This window comes from Indicator indicator, chromosome 27 (genome assembly GCF_027791375.1).
Source record: "Indicator indicator isolate 239-I01 chromosome 27, UM_Iind_1.1, whole genome shotgun sequence".
NCBI classification, from domain to species: Eukaryota; Metazoa; Chordata; class Aves; order Piciformes; family Indicatoridae; genus Indicator; species Indicator indicator.
The window spans coordinates 12757541-12783364 of NC_072036.1; the positions used below are offsets into that span (position 1 = coordinate 12757541).

A 25824-nucleotide genomic window follows, 5' to 3' on the forward strand; every position below is an offset into this window, starting at 1 on the left:
GATTAAGTTCACATCAATTAGCTGAACACATCACCAACACATCATCCATTCCAGGTCTAGCACTTGCTGCTTGTTTGGTGGAAGTAGGACCAGCAGCTGCTGTAGGAAGTTATGTTCAGGATACAATGTGTGGGAGATTTTGTTGGCTACTCAAATAAAGACAACAATAAGAGGTAAAATGAATATTCTCATTTCATAAATTAAACTTTGCTTCCACCATAGTATCTACCAAGCCAAGACCAGCAGAGTTGTTCCAGGTAGCTTGGTAAAGGATGAGATGCTTCACCCTGTAACTGAATTGAATGCTGATGGTTCCAAGAGCTTTTCTAGCTGCTTTATGGAGAGGATTAAAAAGAACCTGAAGGGACTGACCCTTCCCTGTGACAAAACAACACTGAGTAATCTTCCCTAAGCTGAGGGGCTCACTGAGTTTGAGAGTTGTGCCATGAACTTAGCTGACACACAGGACCTCACTGCTGGCCATTTCTAGCATATATTGTTAGTGTTTCCCCAGGGGACAGTAAGATTCCAGCTTGCATTAAATAAATTATCAGTTGGTGTCCAAAAAAACCCCAGTTCAGTCACTCTCAAATTCTAAAAGTTATTTCCTGAGAAAACAAAATGTCAGAGACTTCTGCTAAAGTAACTCTGAGTCCACTGCAAGTCTTCTGAAACTACTTAACCTGGTTTCCAGTCTGAGTGCATCCTGTCAGCTACACTGTCCTGGTGGCTGATGGGGAGCCCCTATCCATACAAAAAGCTTTTTCCAAGGTGGCTTTCTTTAGCTCTGCCAGCAGCCTTTCTGGCCATTGAACTGACCATGACATTTTTCTGACTCACCTGTGGACCTAGGCTGGGGCAGATGAGATTGCACTTGTGTGGTTCCACTCTTTCCTCTCAGAGAAATCCCAGAGGATGACATAGGGCAATTGCTCATCAGCCCTGAGGGCTCTCTCTCATGCAGGACTCCACAAGGTTTCATCCTGTCATCTCTCCTCTCAACATGTATATGAGGCCACTGAGGAGATAATGAAATAATTTGGGCTGTGGTGTCATCAGCAGGCAGGTGATACTCAGTCCTACTCTCTTGTCAGCCCAGGAAGGTGCAGGCATTTTGCACTTCCAGCAGCTGGCTGAAACACAGTGACAGCTTAATCCCAAGGAGAAAAGTGCTGTGTTGGGTAAGTGAAGGGAAGCCTTCAGAAGATAAAATCTAATCTTATTATTCAGTTCCACCTCTTGTGCAAGAGGCTCCCAGCCTCAGCTTGCTCCAGGTTTCTAAATTCCAGGATTTCAAACTGGATCCATGGTGATATTTGTCACCTGGGTTTTCAGTCAGTGGCAATAATTTCTGCCTGTGTGAAGCCTGTCACACCAGCCCAGGTCTTCTTCCAGAACAAATTACTTCTGCCCAGTGTCCCTGGACAATGGTTACAAATGACTGGTGGGTGTTGAGTAAGTGCTGAGAGCAATTCCTAGCTACTGCTGAGCAAAGAAATAACAGACTCTATGGTACTGCTCATCCTAGTCAGAGCTACATCCAGTGCAGCATTTTAATGGTTCTGCAGGTGGTGGGCACAGCTCTGCAGTCTTGCTCTGCCTTGCAGCAGAGGGGAACCTGACTGCACTGAAATCAGTCACCTGAAACCTTGCACTCTCAGCCACTGGCTCTGAGAACTCCTGCATCTGTTAAATCATTTTTGATCCTAGATCTAAATTCATTCACTGCTCGTCCAAGGAAGGTCAGGTTTGTTGATCTTCAGGCATGATGGAAGGAAATGATGATGGTATGTAATCAATCCTTGGGAGTATGAATTCATTTGGATTAAAATAGTGTCTAGAACATCACAGAGCTTCATTTGAAAAGAGTCCATCTTACAGAGGTAGCTTAGAAAATAAACACTACCTGCCTTACCTGAGTTCAGCTGTACCTAAACAGCTTGCTTAACAGCTTGCTGAGCTAAAGTCCACTGTACAACACTCACTGTAAACATTTCTGCTGGCTTTATAGTTCAGTGTGATAGTATAAATGTAAGACAAAATTTGGCATGGTCTCAAATCATATTGAACACAGAGAGAGACTCTGAGTATTAATTTAATGCCAATGGTTTCTGCTGTTTTGGAAACACCACCTAGTATAGTCAGATTGCACTGCAGGATAGCAAAACAGTGTCTGTTTCTCTGGAATTCCATGGTTTCCTCTTGCAGTCTAGGATATGTTCTGAAAGGCAGCTGGAAGTGCTTCCTGTTGTATTGTTGGCTAACACAAGAGCCCAAGTAAACTAAATCAAATGAAATAACTTCTCGGTGTTACTACCCTTGGCTATAGTACAGCTGATTAATTCAAACTGCCAAATGAATATTTATATATTAAAAGATATTAAAACACAAGACTTGTCCAAGCAACATTTAGGGGAAGACAATGAAAACTTATTAGAGAGAGGCTTTTTCTATAACCTGACATTTTGCTCCCTTGAGAACAAGGAAATATTTTTTTCAAGAGCCAATAATTTTATGATGTGAATGGTTGTTCTTTCTACTGATGAGTGACAGTGAACTATACTTGCTAGAAAATAAACAGCATATGGGAGTAGCCAAACAGATTTTTATACAACTTTAAATTCATGTCAGACAAAATATTGCATAGCTCAGACCTGTAAATTAAGCCCTGATCTTCAACTGAGTGTCCCTGAAGCAAGAGTGAGCCCCCTGCATGACATTCCTACATTTGTCCCTGGGCAGTGATCACCTTTACACACACTTGTGGACTTTCTGTTCTTTGCTTCTTGACTGATGCAAACTGAGACACTAAAAATACCTCAGAAGCAATCTTCATCACCACACAGGTGTTGGCTGAGTTGCAATCAAAAATCAAAATAGAGATCTTGTTTGTAACATTTTATTGTTTGCAAACGGTTTTAAAAATGCTACAGTCAGGCAAATTGCTTTTCCTCCACTTTCTCCACTTTTATCTTCTCATGGATTTTTTTTTTTTTTCCCTGTGAAAGGTGAGGGAGTTCTGTGAGTTTGATTTTTGTTTCTGGGGGCTTGTGTTTTGTTGGGGGTTTTTGTTAACCTTCTGTTCCATTAGAAAAATATCCTCTACTATGTACTTAACTGGTTTCCAAGAGGACATTTAATTATACCTCAGCCTGAAGTAGTTTGTACACTGACACACACACAGATTAGCCTATACATCCACGTTAGTCTATACATCCACAAACAGTGCTCAAAGGAGTACAGGATGATGGAAGTTCCCAGTTCTCCAACTGCATTGTCTGCAGAACACAACATCCTAAAGTTGGGAAAAACATTTCCTTCTGTGAGCTGCTGCTGCTGCTTTTCCCAACCAGCATCAAAAACTCTGAGGTTACTCCATTACAAACTGTGACATGACAGCACAGGCTACATCACTGGCTGGGTTAGTGTTATTTGGGGTAAAAACTCCCAAATCCCTGACTTTGATTTACCAAGAATGCCCACATGCTTTTGTTTATTGTAGCCTGAGGAGTAGGTTTTTCAGTTTTAAAAATCTTTTGAACTATTCTCCCCCAGGAAAGGAAAAAGAAAAATCACCAAGCTGGGATTTAGTCTGGGGTTGTTCCAAAATTATTCTAAATCACTGTCCCAAATATTCTCTGAGCTCCATGACAAAACTGCGTTTTGGAGAAATTAATGAAAATAGCTTTAACAAAACACTAATTTAGTCAAAGTTTGGAGAGGAAAAAAAAAAAAAAACAATCCAAAACTTAAAATATTCTGGTGAAATAAGAAAAGACCCTAAGAATCTTTTCATTCTTCATAGGAAAATGTTGTGGCAATTTTGTTTGGTGCTGTTTTTAAGATAATCATTTAAACAAAGGTGGAAATGCTGACTTTCTACATACCCTCTTGCTAAAGAAACATCCACAATATGTACTGATACAGTCAATTTACTGATTCACTTCTTCCTGTAAGACCATTCCATATAGGAAATGTTACAAAAATGCACTCTGCTGACCCCAGTTTGAAAAAAGAAGCATCTTAAGACATAATGAATTAAATTTACCCTGCTGCAAACAGATTGCAGAATGACCTTGGCAAATAAACTCATGTTAGCAATCACATTAACTTCATGTAAACAAATCAGGAATGGTCCAACCATATTTGAGAGAAGCACAGTCAGGACCTGGTGTCACCTCTCTGTGGTTACTGCATGGCAGCCTTTTCACCCTCCTTGCCTCTTGGGGAGGGTGTGGGTCACTACAGTAATAAAACCAAGTTTCAAGATAACATTTCAAGCCAATACCATTTTCTCCAAAGAAACCATGGCTGGAGCAGGTAAAAGGACAACCATCTGCAAGGGTGACCATGAGCAGTGTTCTACGTGTTCTTGATGCTGCCTTCAGCAAGAATCTGAATTTCATCCTAAAGTTACTAGAACTGCTCATGTAGTTTCTACAGCATAGTTAATACTTATGGTAGCATCTACTCACTGTGTGAAGGTGGTATCAGAATGGAAATCATCTCAGAGAAGCCTTTTTAATAAAAAAATATAAACTAAACAAATGAACAACACCCAAGCCATCAAAACAAAAGAACCACGCAACACAAACCACAACCAAACCAAACCAACAAAAATCCACCAAAGAACCACACAACACAAACCACAATCAAACCAACCAACCAAAAATCCACCAAAACAAACAAAAGAACCACACAACACAAACCACAACCAAACCAACCAAAAATCCACCAAAACAAACAAAAGAACCACACAACACAAACCACAACCAAACCAACCAAAAATCCACCAAAACAAACAAAAGAACCACACAACACAAACCACAACCAAAACAAACAAAAATCCACCAAAACAAACAAACCCCACTAAGCACAACCCCAAAAAATATGCAGAGCAAAAAAACCCAACCCACCAACCAACCAACACCACAAAACCCAAAGACCAACCCCAAAACCACAAAGGACAGGTCACTAGATGCTCATACTGAGAATCATCACCATAACAATAAACCCTAATGGTCTTCAAGGTCAATGTTTTCTCTGGTCTTTATGATAAGCTGTGCAACACTAAATGTATGAAATGGACACAAAGCCATTAAGAGATGAAAGCACATCAATAAATAGCAAAACAAACCACCTAAGGATATAGTAATTGTTTTAAATGGCTTCTGTTTCTAACATTGCTTATTCACTGCCCTCTGAGTGCCTGTAAAATCAAGGAGCAGGTCACTCACCAGCAAAAGCAATTATAAAATGCAAATGACTGAGCATTTATTGTCAAGATAAAAAAAGGGCTGCTTGATAACACGTTTCCAAGCAGATGACAGAAGGAGACGTTGGTATCATAAACAACAGGAAGGAATAGAGCTCGGCCTGTAGTACTTTTTAGAGAGGCTGCACTTGAGCCAATTAGGTGAGCATCGCGACGTAAATCCCGTGGAAAACCAACAGTTTCGTTTCCCTCTGCGAAATTGGAAGGCGCCATCGTGTGGTTACTCTGCGGGAGTGCAGGACAGCCTCCAGCCTCCCATCTCCTCCTACCAGTTCCTGCCGTGCCAAGTGGGATGATGAAATTCTGCCACAGACAAGGGCAATGCTTGTCATTCCCAACGCTTCCTCCGAAAAAAAATCAGTGCTGTTACGTGTTAGGTAGGAGCAGAGGGGTGATTTAGCTCAAAATACACCCCAGGGTATCACACCACTCAAATGTGTGTTTGAGGTAGGCAGCAAATTCAGAATTACTGGCAATCGCAGCAAAACCACACTTAATTTCTAGGAAGCTTAAGATCAAATATTCCTACAACCTCAAGTCTCTGTGGGTTAGTATAACTGCATGGATTTTGGAGCCAGCTAAGATCAGAAAATTCTATTCCTGTTCTCCCTTCCATTATCAAACCCCACACACAGGTTCTGCATGGTGCAGAAGGCGTTTGGAATTTTTGTACATAATTTATTTCGGGGCAAAAAGTCAACAGGTTGAGTTTATGCCATCTTCAAAGAGAGCCCCATGTACTGGTCACAGGTCAGCATTCAGAATTTCTTGTTCAACAGAATCTGCAGCTGTGAGTAGGAACCCCTGGTTTGTATTTAACAGATGCAACACAGACAGCTGGGGAGGGGTTTGCTGAGTCCAGTCTTGCTAGCTGCTCATTCCTCATGTCACAAACTACCCAGACTGATCTTTCTCAGCTCAGTTGTGTGGCTGAGCAGTGAATTATTTACTGTGGAAAGTTCAATTGATTTTGTCTTTGTTGGGAAATATATGTAAATTGCATCCCAGGATCAATTTAGCTATTGCTGTTATAATCAATTATAAAGAAATAATTGTTTCAGAGAGGCTATTGCAACTGGTTTGATCCCTTCACTCACCAGTATTTTGCATGACAGCAAGTCCATGACCAGATCTCATCTCCCCCAGACAACCACTTATAGCAGGCTGGTGTGGGTCTCATTTCATATAATTTGAAGTATTTAACAGTTCAAAAAGCAATAAAATTTATTATCTGCTGTCTTTTCACAAGGGGACCTAGTTCTGACCTGCTGGTGGCTTAATGAAGTTTGAAAGGCTATAAATGATAGCAGAATCGAATGAGGTATTGTTCTCTTCACAGCCATCAGATCTGCCTCTTCTAGAAAACATTTAGTAAATGAGGGAGGACACCCATTTTTCAAACTAGCCATAGGAAGTGTCAGTGGTGTTCTAACTGTGATAACATCCAGGCTTAGCTTTGCTTTTGAAAAGTGTCAGTAACAGAGGAAAGTGCCTGGGAAGTGTTGTGGTGGCATGAATTCATCTGTTTCACAGAAAGACTAGGGGTAGTGTCACGTGTTTCCTTTGGATTCTTGAGCACATCAGGCACATGGATGCTCTGCACTACTCTGGTGACAAGATGTAACAGGTTTTTTACAAAATAGCACAATTTTGCTCAAAGGAGTTCAAGATTTCTCTCCCTTATCTAGGTTCACACCAGCCAACATCTCTCTGTGTGTACTAGAAGAGCAGGATGACATCAAAAATGCTGCAAAAACATATCTGGGTGATGCACTTGAATCCTGCAGTGCCTCCCCATTAAAAGCAGACACTTTTATGCACCCATTTATATCCCAGGATCCTCCATACCTCTGATCCCTTTGTTTCCTCAGTTGTTAATATGACCTTCGATCTTCCCTGTTTCCAAATGCATCATAGAAAAGCCAGAAGATACTCAAGGGATGAAACTAGGTCACCAAAACTAGGTGCCTCTTCTCTCCTGGTGGGATGGTCAAGGCAGCCCTACTTGCATGGCTTACTCATCCCAGCAGAGGAGATACAAGGAGTGGAGAAATATGACAGCACTGCTTATCTGCCCTTTGGCTGCTGCTACTCCTCTCCTAGGCAAAGGGGATCTGCTGCATTGGGAGAGGATGGCAGAAGACATTCACTGAAGGTGTGTGGGTGCTGGGGAAAGAGTGGCATAGGCCATGTGTAGGGATGCTGGCATCATATTCCTGTTAAATTTGTTTCATAAGTAAAGTTCTACTGAAATTTTAGTGGTCTCCTGCCATGAGGGAAAGTGGGTGTAGAGGGGAAGGTAAGAGATTGCCAGCCAGAAGGAAGAAAATGAGAGAGAGGTCTGATTCTTTCCACTGCTTCAGATTCATTCCTAACTCAAGATCTGAATAAGTGATGATGAGGCCTTTCTCTTTCAGGTACAAGCACTGTTAAAAGGTCAGATACCTCCAGCCATTGTCATCTCAAACATCACTAACAAAGAGAAATTAAAAATATTTTTTTTAAAAGGGCAAATAAAGAAACATTTCACCTCAGAAAACAAACCAACCAACCAACCCACACTAGCAAAAACCAAACCAAACACCACCAAAAACCCCAACCCCCCCAAAACCCCACCCCAACAAACAAACAAAAAAACCACACCAAAACCACAACCAAACCCACCATGAAAACTCAGGGCTTGGAGAAACAAGAAGTTTCTCTCTGCTCCTCAAACACCTTCCAACCTGCTGTGATTTTACATCAGCTATGGATTCACACCCTGCAAAATACTGAACTCATGTCACAAGATAAAACAGTTCTATTTTTCTAAGGGAATGCTTGTTGAAAATGCAGAGAAGAGAAACCAAAGCATGCTGGTGCCTGCACAAAATCCACATCCACCTTAAGAACAGACAGAACCAATATTGACACGAGTTACCTAAGTGAGTGGTCTCTCTTTCCTCCCAAATTCATTTCAGAAACACAACATTTCAACAGTAGGTTGACAGAAAGGAACCAGCTTGTAGGATCATAAAGAGGAGGATCTAAATGGTCCTTTAACAATTTCAGCAATGTACCCACAGTCAAGCTGTGCTCAGCACCTTGTAACCTCACACTGCCATTCTCTGTATTGGGGGGGAACCAAACTTCTTTAACAATATATTTATAACAAGACACTTGCATATCAAAAGGTTGCCTCCAAAGAAGTGAAAACAACTTGCAAGTTTGCTGAGTAATAATTCAAGTTACAAAAATTCACCAGTAGCATCTGGAAAAATACCAATGGAAAGAGAAACTGCTGAATTTCCTGCTGATTCAATCATAGGATGGGAGTTGGGTTGGGTTGGAAGGGACCTCCAAAGTTCATCTAGGCCAACCTCCCCTGCATTGAGCATGGACAATTGCCAAATTATTAAATGAAAATCCTAAGTAGGAATATAGAAATTGCCATAAGTCACAAATTCCTCAAAAGGAAGAGAAGGATTGACAAGGTCTAGGAAAATCCAACAGTTTTTTTCCTCACCTTTTAAAAATTCAGAATTTGCCATCTCAATAAAATTTGGAGCTTGAGCTGAGGTTTAAACAGAGCACACACACACATATATATAAATACATATAAAAGATGTATTTATTATGTAAAAATGATAATTTAAGCATTTCCCCAGGTTTTCCTAGTGTGTTGGCACTACCAGAGTGCTGTGGTTGCATAAATTGAAGTAGAGAACAAATGAACACTAGAATTTCAAAACCAAGTCAGTTTGAAATTCCAAGACATCACATCAGGAATAAATCCACCCAAAAAAAACCAAACTAATGCTGATGTCATCTTTTCCAGATGCTACCAGAACAACTCTGCCAGTATAAATTTCTGTAAAGAACATTTCTGAAGAGACATTCTTTAAGGATTGGACTTTGAGCTACAGACAGTTTGTTTGAAAAGGAGAAGATTATTTTGTTGCCCATAACAGTTTCGGATTTCTTCTTCCTCCATAAAATTAACTGCAGTGAACTTCCAGGAGTAAAAAGCTGTCTTTTCTCAGGCTTGAATAAGAGGAGAAATAGTCACTTGTCCTGAAATCTGGCTACAATTAAACACATTGAAGAGAAATTAAAAGTTGTGAACGTCAACCCTTGGGTGCTTTGCTGCGATCCGTTGCTGTACAAGCAGTGTACTACACAACAGACACTCTGTAGGCATCACCTACATTTCACTACCAGGTGCTTAAAGCATTATGCAAATAGGTCACAGAGAGAAAAGCAAGTAGGAAAAGACAATATTTACCTTTTCTAACTGGGCATTTTTTTTTGATTTGTACAAGAACTCCCCCACTGCCACAAAGACAGAAAGCACCAATCCTGCTGCCAGCACGATGAAAATCCCTCCGATGTTCTGGACTCCCAGAGCACTGGCCTCTTTGCTCTCCTCCTCAGGGCAGCCATTGCCTCTCCACCATTTCTCTTTCATCATGTGGAGCTTGCCCTCCTCTTGCAGCTGAAGAATTGCTATAGTGATCTTGTCTCTGTATGGAGAACCTAAAGAGACCACAAGGAACACATACCACACGGGGAGTATGTTAAGGAAAGTTATTCTTGGTAAGAATAAAATGCAATATAACATCACAAGAAAAACCTCTAGAACCAGAACATCTATCAAAAGGACACTTTACATCTCATCATGGTCATGCTGGTCACATAAACACAAAGCCACATGGGCACAGACATATACATATATATGCACACAACTTGGGCCAGCTGTATTCAGATGGACAGGACAAATCCTATCACACTGAGTCCCGTGGTGAAACATTTTATGAGGAGAGACTGAGGGAGCTGGGGCTCCTTAGCTTGGAGAAGAGGAGCCTGAGGAGTGACCTCATTCATGCTGATAAAGATGTGCAGGGTGAGTGCCCAGTGGATGGAGCCAGGCTCTGCTGGGTGATGCCCAATGGCAGCACAAGGGGCAATGGTGGATGTTGAAGAATAGGAAGTTCCATGTGAACATAAGGAAGAATTTTTTCACTGTGAGGATGACAGAACTCTGGAACAGGCTGCCTAGGGGGGTTAAGGAGTCTCCGTCTCCGGAGTTATTCAAGACTGGCCTGGATGTGTTCCTGTGTGATCTATTCTAGGTGATGCTGCTCTGGCAGGGGGGTTGGACTCAATGATCTTTGGAGGTCCCTTCCAACCCCTAACATCCTGTGATTCTGTGTCTCAAACATCTGTCCACCCCCATCAGGCTTTTAATTATGATGCAGTAGATTCAGTCATACATAAATCTACAGATTGTTGCTTCATTGATTTTTACTCTAATGCTAATCCAAGGTCTGATATGCAATGAACACTTTATGCTGTTACTTCAATAAAAGAAGAAACAGCCATTTGTGCTGCAGGACCAAGCCACAACAGTTTCTATGTGATAGATTGTCAGGCACTTAAGATACCTTCCAAGCAGAGGAGTTATTAACAGCAGTGGGTAGCAATTCATTCAGAAAGATAAGGTTACATGTGTTTGGATAACAGGGAGGTAAAGCCTCATACATTACTGTACTTCTCTCTCATAATTCAGCATTTGAAAATGACATGATAATATTGGAGCTTTTGCAGACTTCAATATTTCAAGGGGAGGTTCAAAGGGGAGTGTCAAATCTTTGTATGTCATCTGCTCTCCTCTTCTTCATGTAGTGCATAAGGACTTTTCAACAAGCATTTGAAAACCTACATTAATTAATGAACAATGTCAATGAATAAGCCTTTTTCTTTCTGAATGTTAGAGAGTAAAACACATCAGTTAGAAGTGCTTTCTATGTTCAGATTTGTATAATGATTAAGGAGAGAACAAAGCCATCATTTTTCTCCTCTTCCTTCGAAAATAGGAACAAAAGACTCTTCATTACAGTGGTTAAGAAATCCCAGGAAGAAAAAAAGAAAAAAAAAAAAAAAGAGTAGTTGGCATCACCTCTTTCATCTGCTATAAATACAATTCTGCAAAAGATCCCTCCTTTTTCTCCTTTCTGTCATAATAACCTTACTTACTAGCTACCATTTTCACAGTGTGTCCTTCAACTGAGTAATAAAAATTAAGTTCCATTCGTTTAGTAACTTCTTTTAAAAAAATCCTCAGCATCCTTTAGAGGGATTCTGCTCCTCTGACTATTTCCTATACTGTGATCAATGAAGGAGCTGAAGGATATTCAAGCATATATCCATGGATAGGATAATTTATACGCTTAGAAAACATCTCTAGGAATTTCTTTCCACCTGTTCCTTTCTTTCTGCCATTTCTTCCTGCATATTGACGTGAATAAAGTGAATAGCAAAAGGTTATGGTGCCAGCATGGGAGTAAAACACAGAAAGTCTCATTAATTATAAACCACTCCAGAATAGGAGAGGGAAAAGCTGGCCTCAAAGTACTCAAGTTCCAACCACTTGGAGTTTTATCATCTAGGCTTTGCAAGAATGATGTCCTGTAATAGGAGCTAAACAACTGCTTACGCAGCACTCTACAGGAAGCAGAAAGGAAATCAAAGTCTTTTCTAATCTCTTCTGCATGCAGGGGCCAAAGTCACACAGTTTCAGACCATCTTGACCAAGATCAAACACTGCCAAACCCTATCCTTGACACCTTTCTTCAGTCAAATGGAAGAGAGAAAGGGATCAGTCCACAAGAGCATGGGGAAGTGTAAGAGCATCCTGTAATCTTCCAAGGATATTTTCAGTGTTACACTGCCTATAAATATTTAACAACAACTTAAATAACATATTCTGAGAAATAATCTTGGACCCAGTTTAAGCTACCTTCTGCTCTGACAGCCTGCTTTCTAATTAGATTGATTTACATTTCCTTTCCACACTTTCTGTGGGTCTAAATATAGAACAGTCCCAACCATTCTTCATGTATTATTTATGTATTCTAGGGACCAAATTTGTACACACACTGTTCTAGTCCATTTGAAGGACTTCACAAATGGGTCCACTGAAGAATTCGTAGACAGAAACCATCAAGCACAGGCTCATCCTACCTGCAATGAGTTAAGTGGATGAGGATTGCATTGGAAGCATGCAGTTAATGGTGATTTGTATCACTGGTGGTGATCTGCTAAATTGTGCACAAATAGTTGTAAAGTTGGCAGCTTGCAGAGCCTTTGGTATTTCTACTGTAGCAGGAAAAACTAAGGTAACAAAGCAAGTAACTTATTTAAGACCTTCTGTTACAGACCTTCCATTCAAGACCTTCTCTAGAGTGCCCTCCTTTGATCCTCAGGCCCAGTGAGGGATGCAATAATTTCTCTTTGCAGTTGCTTGCTTATGAAAAATTAAAACAGAAATGAAGATTTGCCTAATATTATGTCATCTGAAGCATCTGCACAGAACTAAGGTAACAAAGTCTCAGAAATAGTAAGTTATACGTAGGTAAGTTTCCTGCCCTGAAGTCTCAGTATATGAAGATTCATGCACATAACGATATGTTTAATCCTAAATTATGAACACATAAGCTTTTTATATTGAGATTTCACTGCATGCAGATTAGTGTGCTGAAATCCTGCTGATCTGGCTGCTCTTGAAAGAGCTTCCCACTAGATTATAACTCAGTAGAATCTCCTGCCTGGTTTCTCTCAGTCTGTTTTACTCATTCCATCAAATGCAAAAGGAGCTGGAGCATACTGGGCCCTACAGAACTCTCTTCTACATGCAGGTGCCAAAGTCATACAGCTTCATACCATCTTGCTAGGGCACAACTGGGGATACTACATGGAGTTCAGTTTCTTCCCAAGTGTCAGGGAGCCATAGGTAGGACAGAACCAGGATGGGAGTAGTTGTTTAGACTATGAGGAACCACAGGAAAACTACCTCCTGCAGAAAGATGCTTTCCATAGCCTCATGCATCCCAGGGCCTGAAACACCTTCCAGGAATCTGTAGTGCATCCAGCACTCAGAAATAAAGGCAGCCACAGTTACAGCATGCCATGGAAAAGGAAGAGCCAGCTGAGGGGCACTGGGTGTAGGAGAAGCACCTCCTTCAGCTCCACTGAAGATTTTTCGCTTTTAAAAGTCACATCCAGTTCTGCTGCCTGACTCTCTTAACCCTCTCTAATTGGGATGGGAGGGAATCAACAGCGAGAAGGGTCAGCATAAGCTTGGTTTGTTTTTCCTATCTGTGAATTCAAAAGTCTCCAAGTAACACATGAAGAAAGAAGAGGGATTCTCTCAGTTCCCAGCCCCTGGCTCCACTTTCAAAATCAGCTCATTTTCATGTAAGCAAAGATCACTGAGGGCAGTCATGGAGTAAAGCCACTGCTGTAGCTGGGGATTTGGTGGATTAAAATTCTTTGGCAATCACAGGAAGCAAGCAACACCCTGCAGTGAAGAGAAGAGCAACAAATCAAAAGAAAAGGCAGCAGTTCCTGTAAACTTGACAGAGGAGCAGATCCTCCTTGATCCCAAAATCTGGATCTCAGTTTAACTCTAAGTAAATCAGCAAGGCTCATCAATAAAAATATAAAAAACTAGGAAAAGAGATTAAATAATAAAATATTTTTTTTTTAAAAAAAGGAAAGTAAAGCAAAGCTATGGAATAAAAAATGTTCTCAGTAGCAAAATTAGTCACTTGCATAAGAATTAACAACTGGCCAGGTGTGGGTTTTTTAAGAGCATAGAACAAACCTGAGCTGATTACATTGCCCCAGGAGATGGCTGGGGCTTGTAAATGTAGCTTTGGTAACAGACTCTCTTTGGGATGGTAGGGGAATTGCTCTCCTGTTCTTAGCTCTGTGCCTCTCAGCAAATGTGGTGTTTTGTGTTTATGAAACCATCAGACATTGAAGCTTTCTCAGCTCTAAGGGATGTATGAATTCATAGCAAAGCATCTCAGACACACAGAGTTTAAATCCACTTCCCAAATCTACTCAAAACCACTGCTGTATGAACAACCTCTGAGTGGACACACATGTAGGAAAGTGTGAAAATCTTGGGTTTGCCACCCCAAGAGACAAGGAACATTGATATAAATTTCCTATTTATGTTTCATTCATTACAACATGAGATAGGTATAAATATTAATCCAAAGTATACTTCTTGCTCCTCTATCAGCTATCCTACTTCCTTATGGACATTTAGCTCATGGAATTTGAGACTTTGGGGCAGAAAGAAGCCCTTTTCAAAGTTAAATATTCCACATGGTGGACAATATTGGGAATGGATAAAGTGGAAGGTCTAATATGGAAAAATACTTGCAACTTTAATTTAGCTGTGGTGCTTATACATTAGCTTTCCCATTCTTGTCTTTCTGATTAAATACAGAACTTTGAACTTTCCCATTGTTCTCCAAAGGATATATCAGGAGCAAATATTTATCAGATGAAACAAGATCAGTGTTTCCTGACACTGATTGCTAACCCCAACACTTCATGCTATGTTCTGATTATCACATTGTGATATTAGATGTATCATCATTAAGTATTCATTAGGTTGGAGTGACTACAATGGAAAATCCCCAGCAGATGTTTACAGCAGTCTAAGCTACTCCTTTATCTAGAATCATAGAATGGGTTGGAAAGGGTGAGGGAACTCAAACTCACTTCTTTCATCAAATACTTCAGGCACACATTCTGATAATTCAGCAACAGCAAATTGCCTGCTCGAGCAGTTGAAATTCTCAGATTAGTTTCAATACATAGTTTGACTTGCATAAAAATAAATAATTAATAATTTTTTCACCCATTTTTGTGTGTGTGTGTGCATCATGTCCAACTAATGAAGATAAATGTATTAATTTGTTGTAGTCACAGAGCTGAAGCTCAGCACTTTTGTGCATGTATAAGTGATGAATGTTAGAACTCAAATCGTATGGAGGATTGCAGATTAAATGCAGGCAAGCAGAAGGAAAAGGCCTCCTGTGTTGGTACCCAGCTTCCTGTTTATTCCCATAGTGACTTGATTTTTTCATGTGTATCATCTCAGAGGACTGGTAAAAAAATACTCCTATCATGTAGTGAAAACATACTTGTATCACGTCATTTGTGTTCTCTGCAGGTAAAAAGTAGGTTCAAGAGAACTAAATAATCTTAACAATAAAACCAAATAATTACTTAGAATTATTAGCAGTAGTAGCAGTAGTAGTAGAGCTTTGGATATTAAAGACTGTAGGCAAGGGACAATATTTCTACTTTCAGCATGGAAGTTCAGAGTGCAAAAACTGCCACATACTCATTACACCTCTGGTTGAAATTACCTAAGAACAGCTAATATTTATATATTAAAAAAAAAATAAATATATATATATATATACACACACGCACATCAAATACACATAAAATACACAGTTTCCACATAGGCAGACTGCAAGATAGGAAATTTTTCTCCAGGAAAGCTACTTTACAACAGGTAACAGACAAGAATAGCTCAGATATCCTCAGCATGCCACACAATATGAACAAGGAATAGCTGCAGAGCCTGAAAGCTCAACCACAATTAAATTAAAAGCCATGAAACCACTGTTGCCTGTGGGGTTTAATATTTTACAGAGGAAATCCAGGACTATATTTTCATCATCTTAAACTCCCAAACTCTTCTGTGTTTTGGTTTCAATTATGTTAACCAAATGCACTGATAATAATTTTGGGGATTAAATTAATAATTAACTAATTTTCAGGCTGCAAATCCCTGGAATGATAAATGCAGCAAGGAGGGGAAACTAAATTAGTTCTAAGAGGAGAGCTAAGACTGTTTTGAGATCATCTCCATGATATATTTTTTTCACTTTTATTACATATTTAGGAAACCAGAGTAATTTATTTGTATTTTTACTGCATTAGAGTTTAATCTTTGAAACAACAAGCCCCTATTAAAAGCTTTTGTTCTTAAGTAATTTACATTCCCCATTGTGCCTTCATTTATTATTATTTTTTTCCTATATTTGGAAACAAATAGTGGCAGGTAGTGAAATCCTTTTGGAAAATAACACAATCAGATCACTTATAAAATTTTGATAGTATAAAAGAAAAACTTCTTCTGTGAACATTATTTTTTCTACGTCACTCCCTAGAGGCAGAATGGTTACTATAAATCAGTTGAACCTCTACAGTGTTATTGGATACAACATTGATAATTAAGTGGTATACATTTCCCGATTAAATTATTTGTTTGAATTCAATTTGATCCAGCAGCCTATCACTGGTGTAGGAAGAATGTTATTGTATTGCAGTTAATAGTGGCTTAGATAAATATAAATAATTCATGAAGTCACATTCCTGGAGAAGATATGAAAGAGTAGACCATAAATTATTGCCTGAAATCTTTCTCTTTCTGCAGTGAAACCTTTAATTTATATGAGTGGAGTGTGAAATACTCTTTCTAGAGTCTGTATCTGATGAAATTATACAAACGTTGCTGCCTTTAAAACATGGGCACTGCAAACAACATTTTCATTACGTGCCACACAGCTGACAAATCCTAAATAAATAGATACATAGATAAATTACTAAATAAAAATCAACCCCACTCCTGGCTCTGATTTACCAAAACTAAAAGATCTGAGTGCCTCATTCATAAGAACATTAACTGGATTGTGCAAGTGAGCTCACACATCAAAGCAGCCTTTTTGGAAGCCATAGGTGAAGTGGGCAAAACCTTGAGCATCTCTAGGAGCAATGTACTGTGAAAAAGCCTTTTTTTTGGTTTTGTTTTTTTTTTTGCCTCTCTCTAAGAGATAAAGGTGTTTGTAAACAAAGGCATTTTATTTGCTCTCAGTAGAATTTACAGAGAAGAGATCTTCAATAAAAAAAGAAAGGCACCTCTGGATCACTAGAACAGGAGAGCCTTGAAGTTCTGCTTCTTCCTCTGGATTGAAGTGAGTCAACTGCTAGCTGGACTCTGCAGCCAAGGCAGCTGTGCTGCAAGGCAGTTTATTTTATTCATGGACTTTTCTCTTTTGACGTGGGAGGTGTAACTTGTTTGTATCACAGTAGCTGCCAGGTTTCTATTGTGCATATATAAACATACACTGTGCAGAGAGAGTTTATGCACTTGCAGGAATAAATTTTGATGCTCGAATCTGTTTTAGGGCTGCAAATGATTGCAGCTTTGTGTAATGGGTAGTTCTGCAAGACAGCTTGGCAAGGGAATGTTGGTAGCTTAATCCATTCAGTATGTTAACCCCAAATTACACTTTCATTCCTATTCTGAGAGCTGTATTTTAACTCCATGTGCAGTGAAGAGTCTCTAGACAGTTGCAGGAGTGCACATTTCTGGGTTTTAAACAATTTTTAAGTTAACAAATATGAAATATCTGAGCCTCAAACCCTTTACAGCATTTTGGGAGGGGCATCTTGATAATCATCAGTATGGAAAGATCAAGAATACAAATAGGCATATGTTCTAGTAGGAAAAATCATAGCTTGATCACAGCAAAGAGAAAAGTAAGTCAAAACTAGCAGAAGAGATGAGCCATGGAACAAATTCAGCTCCCTATGCTTTGCAACTGAGATATTGATACTAACAGCACAATTTATTTTCTTGTAATAACTGTACAGGAAGAAATGATAAAAGGAAAATATATTTCACCTTTCTCTCCAGCTATTTTTCACCTCACCATTATCAGATATTGCAGGAACATTGCTGCTATACAGTTTAAGCCACCTCTTAATCCACTTCTCTAACTTTCCACAGCTCAACAAGCCCAGAGAAACAGTGAAGGAATTTCTTATCTGCACTCTCTCTCTCAAGCACCACTTTCTAGTTTGTATTTCTTAGGAGTCAGAAGAAACATATGCAACGTTTTACGGTTACTTACACCTACCAATTTTCATTTTCAAAATGTCAGAAGCATCACTTTGCATGAATCTCCACACATATAGAGTTTGGCATGTACAGGATGGTCCTGAGTTGCCACATAAATGGAGACCATCTGAAAGGTGCATGCTCAGTAGATCTGCTTGACACATATAACTGTCAGCCATTTATGTACTCAAAGTTCAGCAACAAAGAAACTTGCAATTCAATGAAAATAAATCTACCCAAGCCAGATGGAAAGTAAAATCATGGAATAAATCAATCACAAAACTATTAATTCTTCCTAAAAATAAAGTCAAAATAAATATTGGTCTTGCAAAGAAGCCAGTAGAACAATCCTACAATATTAAGCAGGATCACTATGTAGCACTGACAGAATCTTTATATGGCATTGATTTCTATATTCTCACCTATTGAAATCTAAAGCTTATGCTCTTCAAAATCCCTGCAGTCAGCAGGAACTCAGCACCTCATTGCTTGCTGACTCCCCTCCTGTGGATTCCAGCAGCCAGACCAATGCCTGGAGTTGGCTCCTAATCTTGCAACTAAAATTTTGTACCATGTCAAAAAAACCCATCTGAATTAGAAAATATTTACAGGAATGGAATTGCTCTGCAAAATTGTATTCCACAAGGTTAATTCAGTACTTATTTTGAGTGAGGGTCATACACAGCATGTTATGGAATATTTCCTCCTCTTTTTAAGAATCTCACAGATTAACCCTCCTAGTACAGAGGCATTATCCCCATTTGCTAATGCAAGCTTTGTACTACTGGCACCTCATTTCCTCTGAAGAGAGAGATCAACACATGAAAAATCCTTTTTTAAATGAAACAAAGTGTGAAAAGTTTTAGTATTGTCATTGAACACGTGGCAGAGAAGCACACCACATGAAACCTCATTTTTCATGAAGCAACTTTTTCCTTTTTCTGTTTAAAAATGTCAATAAAATCTGTAAAGGTAATTGATGTAAAGGTGTCTTGATAAAAGACACGAAATTTTCACTAGGTGGGAAAATGAATGAGGAAGGGGGAAAGAAAAGATGTTAGCAGTGTAGAGAAAGCAGCAGTATAGTGGAGCTTTGCTATGCTACTGCAGCACCAAAGATTAATGAAGAGAGAACAAAGGTTTGACATATCACCTACCCATGGGAGTGCCCACGCCGTAACCTTTCGAGTCTATCAGGCCCCCGATCTGCGTCAGGTTGCAGTTCCGCTGTGTGACAAACTCGATGGTTGTGGACTCCATTAAAAATGCATAATCGGAGGTGAGCACACGCTGGATGCCTTCTTCATTGCTTTTGACAAGCACTGACTGCCTCCTGCTACTCATGAAGGCCCACATCTTGTCGTAAGTGGAGATTTTGGATTTCTGAAAGAAAAACATTAGCTGTAACACGAAGGAGACCTTCACAAGAGTGAGAGCAAATTGTGTTTGCACGGCGCTCTCTCACCGTGTTGTACATGGATTCACAGACTGCCCTGGGTTAGGAGGGACCCTCAAAGTTCATCTTGTCCTATCCCTTGCAGTCAGTGTGGGCACCTCCAACTAGATCAGGCTGCCCAGGGCCACATCCAGTCTGATACTGAATGTCTCCAGGGATTGGGCTTCCATCACCTCCCCGGGCAGCCTTTTCCAGTGCCTGACCACTCCTGCAGCAGAGAAATGTTTCCTAGTATCCAACCTAAGCCCCCCCCTGGTGCAACTACCTCCCTGGGCAACCTGTTGCAGTATTCCATCACCCTCGAGGTAAAGAGCAGGCTGTGTGGTGTTCAGTTGTGCAGTATTAGCCCCATCTGTTTAACAATGCTTCAAACTCAAGCTGTGTCAGAAAACCTTCAGCAATGTTTCATTTTGCCTAATAAATAAAATCTAGCTTGAGAACTAGGAAAAAAAAAACAACCAAAAAACAACTGAGTTTTTGGAAGGAGTCTTTCATCTTTGAATGTCAGTCTTCAACATAGCTCTGCTGTCAGCTCTGGTGGAGATACTAAACAAAGATTGACACACTCCAAACCTTTCCGGAGTTCAGCTGACTGTCAGCCATAAACTCTGCCCTGGAGGAGAATTAGCAACGTATACAGAGTAAAAAGAACATTTATTTAGAAGAAAAGATGACTTTATCCCCCTGCTGAGATACAGTCCAAGAGTTACTTCACTCTGCCTGGGGACTTTGCAAATCAAGCATTTGAGCTAACTCTAGTGCCAGTGCTGACAAATCTGAAGACTTTTAGGACTCTGCATGAACATATTTGTCACTATACTGAACATAGTCTGTGCCTGATTGCAAAGGGGTTTAATAGCAGTGAAAGGGGAAACCAATTCTCTTCAGAAAACACTATGAGCACAAAAAAAATAGAGAAAACCAACAGATATGGTTTCTCATAGGGTTTGTTTTGAAAGTCAGATAATACTTGCAAGCATTTACACAGGTTCATAGATTGCATCAGGTTGGAAGGGACCCTCAAAGTGCCCCAGCATAACATCCTTTGAGCATTGCACACCAGCTCTGTAGGAATCTAAATTATTAAATAATATACATAAAGGATGTAAAACCTATGTTTTTCAAATTCAATAATGTTTTCCTGGAAACATTTTACAAAGAACCTGCATTTACTTCAGCCCAGTACATAAAACAAATATTTCAGTCCCTATAAATAATCTGAGCAATATAAACAGTTGCAGAGAAAACAGGTTCAGTAAACTGTTACATACAAATTGCTGATGCATGTTGAGAGGGGAAAAAAAATAACAGCAAAAGCCAAATGAGCTATAACAGAAAACAAAGAATTAACTGTAATGGATGAACATTTCTATATTTCTGCTAAAAGGAAAAAAAAAAATATAGATTCCAGGATGAAAACATGTTAGCAAGGGAAATTGTTGCTCTCTACTGAAGCATTAGAGCTTGTCAAAAAATACACCATCCTCTAAAGGACAGAGTGCTTATCCTGTGATGGCTGATTTAATCAGCTAGGATGAAGACACAGATACTATTGAAAAGGAAGGAACAAAGGCCACCGAAAGACAAAAATAAATCAGAGGAAGCTCCTGCACAAGATAACTTGCATGCAGGAATAATTACACCAAAAAATAAACAGTCTGTACAGGATGACTGTAGAAGGTAACACAAAATCTATCAGTGCACATGGCTCAGCACTGCCAGGCTAACAAAGGTGCACAGTGATATGTCAGTTTTCTCATCAAGGCAGAACACTACAGTGTCTCTAGCACTGCTTTCTTCCACAGCTAAAAGCTACAAGTGAGAATCAAAACGATGCCAAGGAAAACAGCCCATCTGCTTCTGACCTCTACATTCCAACCAGCATCTGGAATTTCTTACCAAACAAATGTGCATAGTGCAGGTTTGGGGGGTGGTTTTATGCACAGCAGAGACTGTTTCATCTGAAAACAAAAATGAAAAAACAACAACACAACATTGGATTCAGGAAAATAAAATCACAAATGGTTTCCCTCTGCTCTTGGCAAAAAGCTCAGCAGACTCACACAACTAAAATCAAGCCAGAACAATCAAAAGTATCAGGAGCCTATTTGACATTGAACTGAAGAGAGTGCCACTCCAATGCGTACATATTGCTCCTCATGGTTATCACTGTGTCACTCACACTGATAGAAGCAAATGCTGCAATTTACATTACGTCTCCATCTTCTCTCACTGCGTGCAAGTCAGTTTGGTTATCAAATCCCACACTCCACCAACAAAGTGCACTATTTTACCTGGATTAGTTCACCATATTGTTTCACCTAACTGCAAACCACTGTCTGGAAATTCAGCCTAACTGGAAATCAACCAGAAGTGATGTCTGTATAAGATAACATGTGGTGACATGATTTATCATGCTTGTGCTCCCTCAGTAATGCTGAAGACAATGCAGAGTAGTAGGAAAGCTGCCTGTGCTTTCTAACATTTGAATTTGTCTGGAATTTAAATAAATAGAGAACTAATTGGGGAAAATGGAAATGAGAAGGTAAAGCAAATCAGTAAAGGCATCTTCTTGGTGTATAAAATGGTAGCTCACAGAATGACATTCAGAGGACACTGCCAGTGACATACTCAGCATCCATAAATTAAAGATCATTGGAATATAATTATGCTTGTCAGGGATCACAAAAGGCAGCGTGGCAACAGCTCTGAGTTAGTGTGATGCTATGTACAAATGTGGGGATGAAACCAGAAGGAATCATCATTAGTAATGTGGTGTTTACTGCTCTGTCCTGAAGCACCGTCTGGGAAAGTCAAATATCTCAGCAGTGAGACTCCGGCCTGTAAGGTTAGAAAAATATCAGGATGTTGAATGAATGTGAGAGCAAACAAGGATAAAAGGACAGGAAAGCAGACCTCATGATCTGAGACAAGACTGGATAAATGCACAGCAAAAAAGAAAAAAAAAATCTGACATTTTCTACAAAGAGGAAATTACAGATCTACTAATGGAGATTTTTATTTTAATGATAGTATCTGATTTCTTTCCTGGCTTCTAAAAGCATTTGGGTGTCACAGACAGTGTCTCAGCTTTGCTGTTACCCATGCAATACTGAAACAAAAGAGGCAGTAATAACAAAGGAAAGATTAAAGGGAATTCCGATTACATTAAGAAAAAAAATAAGTTCCTAAAAAGTCAGACACCCAGTTCTCGCCTACTTTCTGACAGCACTCTCCACCACATAAAGATCCTTATGTCAATCTTCACATCCAAATAAAAAGACAACTCTCAGAGCCCCAATCCACCACCTATTTCCACTGGAGACACTGCCTATAACATCTCTGTGACTCCTGACTCCCTGAGCATTCCCAGTGGGCACAGGTCACATTTCTTAAAGTTCCTTTGATTCTCAGATATTTTTAAGGCCAAAGGAGCAATTCTGTACATTTTATTCTGACCTTTTGTAACACACAGGCTGCAAAATGCCACTTCTGAGTTACTTCACCAAGCTTATCACTGAAGAGTTTGCACTGACAGAAAAGAATAACACATGAAAAGTGCATTCACAATGCTCATCCGTATGAGCCTTAGCAAGGTGTCTAATATTGTTTCTCACAACACAACATCCTTGGTATGGATTGGGCAAATTGGAGCATCTACAGGTGGAGAAAATGGTTGATGATTGACATCTTGTCATAAGCGTATGCCTCAGGGTCAGTCTTAGACCTGATACTATTCAATATGTTTATAAACAGCTTGGAAAATGGGATTGAAAACCCCTCACTAAGCTTGTGGATGACACCAAACTGGGAGGAGGCTTAGACCACACTGGAAGAGAGACATGAAGAGACTGGAAAATTCATGTGAAAGGAATTGCATGAGGTTTAACAAATATAAATGCAAAGTCTGTTTGCGGAGAAAGCAATCCCAAGCCTCCATACTGGCAGGAGTGTGTCTTGGCTGAAGGGGACTTATGGATCTAAGAGGACAGCAAGCTGAGCAACCTGCCCATGCAGCAGGAATGCAAACTGATTCATCAGCAGGGCTACAGCCAGCAGAGTAAGGGATGTGATTAATCCACAGTACTTGGCACTTGTCAAGCCATACCTGGAACACTGTGTCCAGCTTTGGTCATCCAAGTTCTAGGGAGATGTTAGAACTGGAAAGTGTCCACCAAGGTGATCAGAGGCTTGGAGATCTTGTTGTACAAGGAAAGATTGATGGGAATGGTAAGGATTACACAGGACCTAATCATGTCCTTCCATTATCTCAAGAAAAGGTTAGAGAGATGTTGAAGATACTCTCTTCATTAAGATGCATAGTGATAGGAAAAGAGGCAATGCCTTGAGCTGCTAAAGGGAAATTCCATGTGAATATAAGAAAAAAAATTCTTTACCATGATAACTACTCAGTGTTGGACCAGGTAACCCAAAGAGTTAGTGGAATCAGCTCACTGGAAATACTTGTGACCGCTTACCAGTCTGGAATAAGCTAATCTAAGGCTTTGCTTTCCGTTAGGACAGCAGATCCCTCCCAGCCAGAGGAAATGATCTCCAGAAGTCCCTCTCAGCTTTGAATTTTCACTGATTTCTATGATTCTTTGCCAGCATGACATTACACACAGTAATGAGTACTACTGGAGACTCTTCAGGTTTTGACACTGAGCAATTTCAAGAAAACAAAACAACAAAACATAGAATCTCCTGTTTGGGAAAACAAACACACACACACACAAAAACAAAAAACAAAAACAAAAACAAAACCCACAAATGAACAAAACCCAACCAAATAGAACAAGCTCTAAAAATATTGTGAATTCAGGTAGTTTATACATCAAGCCAAAGGCAAGCCCATTCTTAGCCAGGGAAACCTGTTTGCCTGTCTTTTGTCACCTTCCAGTCCTTTGAAACTCAGGTAGACTCACTTCAATTCTTTTAGACATGATCCCTTGGGAATTCTGAACAGCAGGGTGCCAATCCAAGCTGATATGTTCATATAATACATTCATTTCATTCATTCCTTAACTGTTTTTTTCTTAAGTTTGGCAATTTGTTCTGACACGTGGCCTAAATCTCCATAGCTGTGACATAAGCTAGAAGATGCATTTCTGATGTTCTTATAACAGCAAAAGCACTAACCCCTCTCCAGAGATGTTTTTCTAAACACAAGAAGGTTGGATGTCAAATGGAGGTGAAGCAAATATTATAGATGATCCTCTTACAGCTGAGAGCACTTCCAACACATTTGGGATATGTCTCCAGTATTTTAGGCCACAGAGGATTAGTACCATTAATAGAGAGCTAAACAAAGTTAATTAATTGAATCCATTTCAAATCAGGGTATGACAAGCTTAAGGCTGAGAGAACAAACCAACAGCCTAAGGTAAAGAATGTTTTAGAAGCTGTCATTGTCTTCAAGCCCTGTAAATACAGGGGAATTCAAAGATTAGGCTCTCTGAAAGAGTTTGAACACTTCCATAAACAAAAAGAAATTGGAAATAAGCATAAACAGACTGCTTGCTTTCCTGATCAGTCACCAAATGGAAATTCAGAAAGGCTGATTGCTACTGCTCCAATATCCAACAGTTACTGATGAGGCATTTGTTGTGCTATGCATTTCTTGTTTCTGTAATTGTATCTGTGTGCACTGATCCAGCTCTCTATGGTCTTAATGTGAATCTGAATTCGTGAGAAGAGGTTCTGCTTCCTCCAACTGCTCAGTGTTTCTGAAGTGGACAAATGATGAAGCATTAGTGGGACTTCAGAGCTAAACAGCAGTAGATGCAAATAATTATGAATATCAGGGTGAGCTACAGGAATCAGGCACGATGGGGTTCTGAGCAACCTGCTCGAGCTGAAGATGTCCTTGTTGACTGCAGGGCTGTTGGACTCTAGAGGTCACTTCCAGCCCAAAGCAGTCTGTGATTCTGAGCCTGATTCTGTGTTTTCAGATGCTGTTAATTGTTTTAGCTTTGCACAGTATCACCTCATGTCCCCTTTCCAGGGATTTTGTTTTAAATAATCCATTTACATTTGTTTTAATGACTGAAATAATTTCTAGTTTCCAAAATCCTGCTTCATTCTACACCCCAAAAGTAAGAGCTGCGTTTTGAGGCAGCAGAAGCAATACCTTCACTGACTGTGACACACCTGAGCACACTGTGTGTGAAACACAGTTTGGTCTTAATTTCATATCCACACCTGATGCCCCCTTAATGTAAGGTGATGTCAGGGGCATTCCCAACCCTGCCTGCACATATGTGCAGTGAAGATTTTTAAATCATTGCTGTAGGATATAGCTTTTACAGAGCATCCATGAGGCTTGTGGAGAGTATC

The 25824-nt window shown here is 39.8% G+C and overlaps 1 protein-coding gene across 1 annotated transcript in view; it reads right to left on the reverse strand.

Annotated features, from left to right (window-relative positions):
* Positions 1-25824, reverse strand: part of GRIK2 (glutamate ionotropic receptor kainate type subunit 2) — a 196171-nt gene that overhangs the window by 5931 nt on the left and 164416 nt on the right. The window contains exons 14-15 of the mRNA XM_054393052.1: positions 19190-19415; positions 9540-9790 (exon numbers count right to left, since the gene is read on the reverse strand). Of these exons, the coding sequence (XP_054249027.1) occupies positions 9540-9790; positions 19190-19415 (477 nt within the window). The remainder of the gene's footprint in view (positions 1-9539; positions 9791-19189; positions 19416-25824) is intronic.